The sequence below is a fragment of the Priapulus caudatus genome, unplaced genomic scaffold, assembly GCF_000485595.1.
Source record: "Priapulus caudatus unplaced genomic scaffold, Priapulus_caudatus-5.0.1 Scaffold113, whole genome shotgun sequence".
In the NCBI taxonomy this organism is placed as follows: domain Eukaryota; kingdom Metazoa; phylum Priapulida; class Priapulimorpha; order Priapulimorphida; family Priapulidae; genus Priapulus; species Priapulus caudatus.
Window position 1 is genome coordinate 130669 of NW_014577174.1, and position 11033 is coordinate 141701.

General features: G+C 46.2%; 1 protein-coding gene across 1 annotated transcript in view; it reads left to right on the forward strand.

Moving 5' to 3' along the window:
- The window catches only part of LOC106805406 (multiple epidermal growth factor-like domains protein 8), a 26966-nt gene that overhangs the window by 1547 nt on the left and 14386 nt on the right, over window positions 1–11033 (forward strand). Inside the window, exon 2 of the mRNA XM_014806979.1 lies at window positions 8344–8525. Coding sequence (XP_014662465.1) covers window positions 8432–8525 — 94 coding nt within the window. The 5' untranslated portion in view covers window positions 8344–8431. The remainder of the gene's footprint in view (window positions 1–8343; window positions 8526–11033) is intronic.

Consider the following 11033-nt stretch of genomic DNA (forward strand, 5'->3'; position numbering starts at 1 on the left):
TGAAATGCTTTTGTGTACACGCGTGACGTCACCCGAAATGTACTAGGCTGAATCATAGCTGCCCTGCCCATGTGTTTTTTCTACATTTCGGGTGACGTCACGCGTGTACACAAAGGCATTTCAAAACGAAACGCAAGTAGTGCTAGCACTTTGTGGAATAAATGGATAAATACATGGTGTAAAGTTGTGGAAAGTGTTCAAAAAGATAGGTGAGATGTCCATGTAGATAAATAAGTATTAAAAAACCCGATCATTTTGCGTTTTGCGATCCATTTTTTGTAGGAACTTTTGGTAACAGATGCAGTTGCGAAATCTAGCATAAAATGTTCTATAGCCCTGCGGCAGTCACTGTACGCGGGCTATAGTACTAGAGCTATAACCATATCAGATAGTTACCAGGGTACGTTCCGGTATACCGGACGAGTTGGCTGGTGGGCCGAGTTGACCGTAGCCCCCCATATTGTACCCTATACTGGCTATAGCATGTTCCCAAGCATAGGCCCGACTAACAATCTGTCACTGGCGGATGTATCAAACACAAGGCAATATAACCCCAAACTACTCTAATGATTTAATGGCGGAGTACTAGTAGTAAGTGAGAATGGTAGGTTTTAATTTCAAATGAATGCACTGCTATGATTTTCTGTGGCTACGTGGCGATATCTTTACAGTACCCGACCTCAGGGTGCGAAATTAACGGGAGTCCGGAGTCAAATACTGCCTGATTTACTGCCGGACTCCCTGATTTGACATATGCAGGAGTCCGTGTGACTCCCTGAAAATTCTGCCATACTAACTAGTTCATTCCAGAGCACGGCCTCATGGAATTACCATATTTTTTCAGCAAATGTCCAAAGAAAATTTGGCAGACGTGCAACCTCATGAATCTTCAAAATAAGCACATGCGTTATTGTTAATATCTTTAATTTGAACTTCAGACTGCGAACTCTATCATTTTGCCGCGGACTCCCTCTTTTTGAGGGTAGGGAGTCCGTTAGACTCCCTTGTTCAAAAGTTAATTTCTACCCCTGCAACCTGCAATGGCTGCAGCCCCAGATCTAGGATGCCGATTGTTATTAGAAGTATTACTAATTAATGTATATAATTTATATTCCAACCCAGATATGTTTCCATTACCACACAGATTATCTACGTTTCTGATAATATCAGATTCATTTGTTGTTATTTACATGTATTTTAATGGCATGTGTTTTCCAATATTCCAGCCATTTCAATATTCCATTGCCAGTCATTCCAATATTCCATTGCCAGTCATTCCAATATTCCATTGCCAGTCATTCCAATATTCCATTGCCAGTCATTCCAATATTCCAGCCGTCTGAACCATATTTCGCCAAAGCGGTGAGAAACATTGTGTTATAGACAAACAGAGATTGACAGTAATAAATTCTAGTCTCCACTCACGGTTTCAAAAATGGAAGTGTTATCGTAGACAGAGTGAATGAGTTCTATGACAGGAATTAGGAAGTTTAAACAGAACCCTCTGACCCTAATGCTATAGATGCTAACATGCAGAACTTTGCAGACTTGCACTCCATCCAATATAATAATGTGCCCAATCACGCATTGCATTCTGGGCTGAGGAAATTGATTAGTTTCATAAGGTAAACAACTGCAGCGATTATTACCCGTGGTTTATTTCTACTTTAAATCCTTGATTTTTAATATAAACATAAAAGAAGGTAAGGAGAAGGATTAAGGTTATGGCTATGTTAGGTCTGTGTTAGGTTTAGGGATAAGGTTGTTATGGTAATGATTTATGTATGAAAGCTCTAAATTAGATCGAACCAGTAACCGCAAGGCTAAATCTTAACTCCCCCGTGAATGAATCATAGAAGGCACTGGACAGTTCATGGCGAACATTAGCCCGGCCCTTAAATGCTGTTTGCATCGTCAAGATATCACAGCTGCTCTAAGTCGGAAAGGCATCTTGCAAACTCATTCTCCTTACTGACTTAGTTTCACGATGTTCTATCCCCTTGTGACCAAACGTAGAACATTACCAATAATTGAATTCATAGATTCACGAACATGAGTATACAGTTAGCAGTACAACTACATGTATTGACAAATGTTAGTACTAGGAGTTTTAGTTACTATACTAGCCTAATCTGCGATGTGCGATTACTGCAACAAAGGATGGTATTTCTTTTCGCTGCCTATAAGTATAAGCCGCTGCGGTGCATTTGATGCAGCCAAAATTTAGGCGGTAGTAATTAATCTGAAAAGGGTGTTCCCCAGTACCAGTTACTGCTCACCATAAATAAGACCACACCTTTTGTTTTTTTGTTACCCCTTCAAATTCCCTGTAGTTCATAATCCTGCCTCACTATCGCTCATAGGGTCTATGTCCCCCAGGGTACTGCCGGAACGTACCCTGGTCACTATTTGATATGGTTAGGGTTAGGTTTAGGGAGTAGGCGTAGGCGACTCCCTAGACTCGTTAGTGGAGTAGGCGAGGTACGGTCCGGCATATTAGATAGTAGTATATAGTACCAGGGTACGTTCCGGTATACCGGACCGTACCCAGGGTACGTTCCGGCAGTACCTTGGGGGACATAGACCCTCTCAGCCTCACTATCAGCATTGTTAGTAACTAAGGCTCATAGGGTCTATGTCCCCCAGGGTACTGCCGGAACGTACCCTGGTAGCTATTTGATATGGTTAGGGTTAGGGTTGGGGAGTAGGCGTAGGCGACTCCCTAGACTCGTTAGTGGAATAGGCGAGGTACGGTCCTGCATATTAGATAGTGCCAGGGTACGTTCAGGTATACCAGACCGTACCCAGGGTACGTTCCGGCAGTACCCTGGGGGACATAGACCCTATCAGTGTAACTAAGTATATATTGTATGCTATTCTGTGAGGTGTATAATATACTCGTAGATGTACTGTAGCTTAAGCATCTTCGGCTTAATAATGTCATCTACACTGACCTTCAGCTCATAGGAATCAATGTGGTTTTTGGAGACATTTTCTGAGAAATAAATGCATCCTGTAAGCTGCAAAGTAAAGTTGCTAGAGCTATGTTACTGGCAGCTGTTCCATACTGCAGGCTCACGTTCACAAATGTGGATAGTTGATTTGCTTATTTGCTAGTAACCCCGTAGTTACATGGTGTGCGGTATCCGAGAAACACAAGACACAGCAGATTAAACACATTGGATCAGCAGTCAAACCGTTAACTTTATCATGCTTATCATAAAATGTATGCATCACGATAAAAGACAGGGTAATATATGACCTGCAATGATATCTTACTTATCATGTTATATAGATGTATATATTTATTCATCTATCTGTTTATATGTATATTAGGCCTATCTGGTTAGCTGAAGCTGATGTGTAGTGCTTTTCAATGGAGATTTTGTTTGGAGAAAGCTGACGACCTTTTCTGCTTGTCGTAGATTGAAGTGCGACTGGAAACCATTTCTTACCCACAGTGGTGATCATTGATTCAATGCTTAGTCCCCTTTAATAAGCGTTCTCATTCACATGATGTAGTGCAGAATAACAAGCGCTTGCACGTTGGCATGGTAACCATGGTGATAGGATATCCACTCCGACTTTTTTCCCTGCATAGATACTACCTTGGGGTAGTATCTATGTTCCCTGCTTGTTGCCTCGGGTGGAATAAATGGCCACGGAAGTGTTTCTGTGTTGTTTTTCAATGTTGCACAGATGTTTGCATTCTTGTTTGTGTATTTAGACTGCACATGTATGTGCGTACTCTGTGCAAATTCTCAGTGTTGAAAGTACATATTTGCAGGGATTTGTAGATGCCTCATAGGACAGAAGGCATTTAGGTGCATCGAATTTCATGGTATTATATTAGGATTTTTCTTCACAAGACATGTCATTAACCTGTTAGGAAAAGTTTCTAAAACCGGTCTAGCTATCTTTGTCGAGTAAAGGAAGTTGCTGAAGAAGAATTTCCAGGTTGGGCATATATTCCTTTTTGTCCCACATGAAATGGATTCGTTGGAGGTAATTTTTGCATTGCCCCTTCCCCCAACTTGCCAGGTTGCCCTATAAAACCTCTGACTTGACAACGTTTGTCTGCCCGAAAAAATTCAAAATGGCCTTCTGCTACCTGTCATTCCACATGCTTTTTATGTGTTGTCTAGTGCACACATGTAATTTAGACAATACAACAAAAATTGTTTAAATTTCTGAGTCTTCTGTTGACTAAATATCAAAATAACAACTTTTGTAGGCTAGTTTTTCATCCATAGGGTGGCACGTAAATATATCCCAGACACTTGCCTGATGGACTAAACGAGCTATATCTTTACGTAGACCTGTTACTGCACTACATCCGCTCTCTCTTTTTTTTGAGGAAATGATTCACAGCTCTGTTACTCATGTTTACTGACATGTATGAATTTAAAAATTAGTTATGCTGTTTGAACTGTTTCTACAGTGTGCGATACCTGATCATGATTGATGATAAAATCGTGATATGTAGTTGGTAGTTTCCTGGTTCACCTCGATTTCGATTATGTATTTCTTATTCAATATTTCTGGCTACGTTTAGTAGTTTAACTTATAGTGCCTTTTTTACGTTGATTGTTCTACATTTTATGTATTTATTGCTGTTGAACCATTATCATTGGCTATGTCTTACATGTTTAAATCCACGTTTTTCTTGAAATCTGCATACGCACATGCAATCCTCATGCACGTTCAGACGATGCGCAGGTATGGGAATATTGACGGATTTATGCAGCGAGGCTTAGTCCTGCCTGCCTGGAGACTGCCCTTCGTGTATTTTAACAATCTAATAGTTCGGTGTGAGGCTATTTGTGAGCCGTCTACGAGAGAGCGCTAGCTAGCCATTCTACCTGTACACACGGGTGGTTGATCAATCGCTCAATGTAGACATTGAGGTACAGTAGTAGCTGTACTGAGTAGCTGCTGCTGCTGCTGATTGTGATGATGACAACGACAGCGATGATGATGATGATGAGGATGCTACTGCAGCTGCTGCTGATGAGGATGGCAGCGGCAGCGATACTGGAGGTGGTGGTAGTGGTGATGGTGATGCTGCTGTCGCTGCTGCTACTGATGGTGTTGATGCTGATATGGTATAAGCATGTATGACATGTTCCCCAATTTCAATGTTTCTTGAAATTGCAAAGAATCATCCCCTTCTTCCTAAAGATGTTCCTCTATTTAGAAAAGTGCTTATCCTCGTCAGTGACTCGTAGATGTTTACAAAATATACGATTTCAAGTTGGATAATTTTAGGAACACACGAGAAAACATCGCTGTGTTTATTCATGAAGCAGTTTACCATGGATATGAACATAATTACACCGAATATTTGTTTTACATGCTGTCACGTCACTGTTTGACAATTACAGCGTCTTGTTGACAATGGCTCTGCCCGTTGCGTGTTACGTACCACTTTGTCAGAACCGTGTCTGCGGCAGTGTACGCGTCTGCTGCAATTAATTGCAGATTCTACCTCCGTTTCGATTAGGTTTTTTTCTGGCTTCGCGAGCGGCTGAATTGACTCACTGTGCGGTGCGGCGGCGGAACGAGATTGTTGCGCGCGTGTCGCGTAACAGGGCCGCTCGTGGCGACGGCGACGTGCCCGGGGGATCTCCGCCGGTATTAGCTTTGGGGGGGTGGCTCGCGAAGAGAGAGCGCGAGGATTCGCGGGCGGTGCGCATTGTTGTGGTGGGCGGGGGGCGTGTGTGCGCGCGGGCGCGCGGGGCGGGGGGGGGTGTGGGTGGGCGGCGTTTGTGCGATGCGACCAGGCCGCATCTCGCGACTCGCTTATCTCGACTGTGGGCGCGTGCGACGAAACCTGCGCCGCGAGATTCAGCCCGAGCCGGCGTGCTGACGCGGTATAGCACTCGGTACATTTCGCCCTGACTCTATATACCGGAGCTAAGATAAAGTAGGTAATATGTCAATACCTATATCTATCCCCTTATCTCCCTTGATATTTACGTATTCTAACTGTGACACGCTGGCCGGATTTCCGTTGCTAGGTCGGGCCGCGCTAGACGAGTTTGTGCACGTTTCTCTCACGCGCACGCCGGATGTACGCGACTTTGCTGTCCTTCATTACTAAGCAGTGTTTTTAGACGCGTCTTTCGCTGCGCTGATTGGCCCAGAGATGTCTGCCAATCATTCCAGGCGGGCAGGTGAATTAGTAGCATTTGTGCAGTTGTTACGGCAGAGTGGCGGTGCTACCTGTCTGTTAATTACTTCAAGCTGGTAGAACACTTGTCGTTCTGTGTGCAAGTTGTCGGCAGTGTTGACAGCAGTGTTGTCGAGGGATAGATAGCCCTTCGCTCTGCCACAGGCGAGAAGTACGTGGCAGAGCGAAGGCTATAGTCTACAGCTAGTCGAGGGATAGCATGCGAGCACTGACTTGGGTGTTGTAGTAGTGTGCCGCCTTGCCTCATCGATCGGCGGCGGGGGTTAGCTGTATACGGTATACCACACGCATGTTCACCGCTGCATGGAGTATTCACCGGCGGATGCTCAAGTGGTTTTAGTGGCACATTCTCTGCTGCTGCCTGATTGCGTTGTTCCCTGCTGCGTGCCTATGTCGTTCCCTGCTGCGTGCTTAAGTTGTTCCTGCTGGTTCGTAACCTAGTGTTCTCGCTGGTTACTAGGTTGTTCCCTGCTCGGCTGCTTACAGTCGTTCCGCTGCTGATTGCCCTACGTCTTCCTGCTGCGTACCTAGGTTGTTCCCTGCTGCGTACCTAGGTTGTTCCCTACTGCGTACATAGGTTGTTCCCTGCTGGCAGCGTACCTAGGTTGTTCCCTGCTGGCTACTTAAGTTGTTCCCTGCTGCGTGCCTACGTCGTTCCCTGCTGCGTACCTACGTTGTTCCCTGCTGCGTACCTAGGTTGTTCCTGGTGTGTGCCTAGGTTGTTTCTGCTGCGTACCTAGTTGTTCCCTGCTGTGTGCCTACGTCGTTCCCTGCTGCGTACCTACGTTGTTCTTGCTGTCCGTACCTAGCGTGGTTGTTCCCCTGGGTGTGCTGCCTAGGTTGTTTTCACTTGCTGCGTACCTAGGTTGTTCCCTGCTAGCTGCTCAAGTTGTTCCCGCTGCGTACCTATGTTGTTCCCTAGTGTGTGTATGCTGTTCCCCTGCTACGTACTAGGTTGTTCTCTGCTGCGTACCTAGGTTTCCCTGCTGGCTGCTTAAGTTGTTCACTGCTGCATACCTAGGTTGTTCTCTGGCTGGCTGCTTAAGTTGTTTCCTGCCTGCCGGTGATCTAGCCTTGTTCCGGCTGCTTGCGTACCCGTTAGCGTTCTTTCGCTGCTGCATACCTATTTGTTCCCTGCTGTCGTACACTAGGTTTGCTTTCCCTGCTGGCTCCTTATAGTTGTTCACTGCTGCATACCTATGGTGATCTGTTCATCTGCTGCGCTGCTTAGTTCGTTTCCTGCCTGCGTATCTATGGTTTTCCCTGCGCTGCGTCGCGTACCTAGGTTGTTCCCTGCTGGCTGCTTAAGTTGTTCCCTGCTGCGTACCTAGGTTGTTCCCTGCTGGCTGCTTAAGTTGTTCCCTGCTGCGTACCTAGGTTGTTCCCTGCTGCATGCCTGCGTTGTTCCATAGTGCATGCGTATGTTGTTCCCTGCTGGCTGCTTTTAAAGTTGTTCCCTGCTGCATGCCTACGTTCACTGAGTGCCTCACGCTGACCGATCCGGTGTTTTTATTGATTGTAGTGGTCGTTTTTTGTATACTCACTGCACTGGTTGTTCATCATTTGTCGTGCTCGCTGCACCGTCGCACACAGTATGTTCAATGTTCACACTCACCGTGTTTGTTGTTCACTGCGTGTTTCCTGTTATTGCTCGTGGCACGGTTTTCAGTAGTTCCGGGTGAGGATTGCGATATTGGGGCCCGTTGTCAGAAACAAAATTAGTCTTAACATTAGTCTTAACGTTCACTTTTTGTCTTGGACCATCGACAGAAACGCTGCGAAGTTACCTGAATGAAAAATCGTAGCAGATTTCCTCATAACAATACGAAACAAAGTGCTGTCGACGGTCTACGAGAAAATGTTAGTGTTAAGACTAATGTTGAGACTAATTTTGTTTCTGACAACGAGTCTCTCGATCGCAATTCTCAGCCAGAACAACGTCAACGTCATTCGCACCCCTGCGCGTGAATTCCCCGCGCGCTTCTTCATCCTCTTGGATCGAGCTTCATTCATTCGTGAAGCCCTGCCCGAACGCCGAGGCCTTACACCTCCCTTGCTCGCTCCCCCACCGCGAAAGTGATACGCGTCTTCTGTGTCGTCTGTTCGATGGGATGTGTAGCCTTGTGCGTCTTTTCTTTTCTCCACTGCAGGTCCCTGGTGCCAGTGATGGGCGGGTGAGGCTCACGGGCTGCTGACACACCGCGTGCTGACACGCGCGCAGGGAGGCATCTAGCAAAGATGGGCCGATTTCGTTCCCCGGCGGCGTTGCTGCTGCTGCAGCTGCTCCTGCTGCTGCTACTGCATCTCGGCGGCCTAGAGGCATCCTGCACAGGTATGTGCACACGTACAACGTCTCAGAGCCGCGAAAAGATGGGTCTCTGTTTTCGTGGGTGTATCGGTTAGGTGTACCTGCTGGGTACTCAGGGTTGGGGTTAGAGTTAAATGGTGAATTTAGGTCTAGGTGAGGCTACTGGGATTGGGGTTATGGTTAGATAAGGGTCAAGGATACATTCCATCATTTGCCAGAGAAACAGAGATACTTTTCAGTATCAGTTCCATTAACTGGCTAAGAAAAGTTTGCATTGTGTGTGTGGACACGTGTGTGTGCCTTCCCATGTATGCTAGCGCATGCGCGCTCGCGTGCGTGCGTGCGTGTGTGTGTGTGTATGCGCCCGCGCGTACGTGTGTGTGCGTGTGCGTGTGTGTGTGCGTGTGCGTGTGTGTGTGTGCGCGCGCCCGCGCGTACGTGTGTGTGTGTGTGTGTGTGTGTGTGTGTGTGTATGCGCCCGCGCGTACGTGTGTGTGTGTGTGCACGTGCATTTATGCGCCCTATAGGCCATGTCTAAATGGAGTTATTAACTGGAACAGTGGCTCGGGTATAATGCGGAATAATCTTTAGCAGAATATTACCACGTATTGTACGTTGGAGTTTTCAGCGGTGAGATTATGTAGCCAGCTAAATCGATTTTAGCGAGAGAGAGAGAGAGAGAGAGAGAGAGAGAGAGAGCGAAAGAGAAGGGGCGAGAGAGCAAGAGAGAGCTCGAAAGAGAAGGGGGGAGAGAGGGAGAGCAAAAGAGAAAGCGAAAGAGAAGGGGAGAGAGAGAGAGCATAAGAGAGAGAGAGAGGGGAGGGGCGAGCGAGAGTGTGAGAGAGAGCAAGAGCGCCCGTGTGTGTGTGTGTGCGTGCGTGCGTGCGTGCGTGAGCGCGTGAGTGCGTGCCTGCGTGCGTGCATCCGTCCGTGCGTGCGTGCGTGCGTGGATTGTGACGGAGTGTGTATAAATACGTGTCAGTTGAGCCTGCAATCTCCAAGGCTTGATACTCTCACATCGATTAGCGTAAAATACCTCTGAAAAACCCTGCTTTTGTGAGTACGAATTAATTAGTTTTAGGGTTATGAATTGATAGCTAATGCAAACGACACTTCTCCAGCCGTCGGGAACAGCAGCGGCGGCGGCGGCGTGCAGTGAGTGTGGCCGGAGGGATGTAACGATGCAGTGCTGCGAGCATGAAATATATTCACTCGGTAGAGCGCTAAAGCTTAGCTCTAGAACTATAGTCCACAGCGACAGGTGTGGGTGGCAGAGCGAAGGGCTATAGTTCTAGAGATAGGTAAAGCTATGCAGGTGCCACTGTAATACATAGTGTCAGGAGTGCATAATAGAAAATCGTCTATTATGGACTCTTGATAGTGTAGCTTTGGGGGTCGGTGGTGGCAGGGGGTGGGGTGGGGGCGGGGGTGTAATATGCGCTGGCTTCACTGTAAATGCCAATCGTGCCCCTAGACGTGATGCGGCCATGATGCCGAGGCGCGCCGAGGATTGACACTTTGTGTCTTCCAATCACAGCCTACGTCGCACCTCTGTTATTATTCTCTGATATTTTTAAAGGTAGGCCCCATTGCATCACCAAATCGCCGATCTCAAGAACTAGGGCATTCTGCTAGGCTAGAACGGTTTCCTACGATATAGTTTGCCACAAATACGAAAATAACACGCTGTTTAGCGCACTGCGCTACGTCATTCTGTTGAATTTTCGCATCCCCGTAATCAGAATAAGCCCCGCCTTCTTCGTTGATGGACATGAATGTGGCGTCACCGACGTGACCAGTTACTGTACCTACTGTCTTTTGCCAGTCTGTTTACTTTTCGTAAATAATGAAATGCTCGGCCGATGCATTTCGCATCGAAGAGGAAAATTTTCGGCATTTTCACTCGCTGTCGGAAGTGAACGAGTGCGTCATTCATTGAACATTTCAGCAAAACACAGCACACTGCACGACAGAGGTTGGAATGACTTCACTGTCAAAATCCTCGCTCGTGGTTTCCTCACTTTTAGAGTTTTACTTAGATTATTGATTTTCACTTTTAGACTTTTAGCCTTTTACTTTTCACTTTAAGACTTGTATGTCTGAAAACCTGGGTGAACAGTGACAAATTCGGGTGTACCATGGTTCGAGAGTCAGCTATTTTTACTTCTTCCATAGTTAAGTTAGTCCATGTTTCACTGTTATTTAGGAAGGAAGGTAAAACTGTGCATTCGTATAATTTCTCTCCTGCTTCTATAGTATGAGTTCCATAATTTTGGCATTTTTGCTCTTCTGCCCATGATAATATTTCCCTCATCATGAACCTACATTTTTCAGTTCGGACTCTTATCATATCGTTATAACCTCCTATATCATTAATTAAATCCCCTAGGTATGAATATTTGGTGCATTTTTTATTACTTGGTTGCCTATTAGTATTAATATCTCCTTCTCTATCCTTTCTTTGTTTTTAGCTCATCTGACATAGTCAGATGCAGCTTGTAGAATCGCATGATCGTCCGTGCGTCCGTCCGT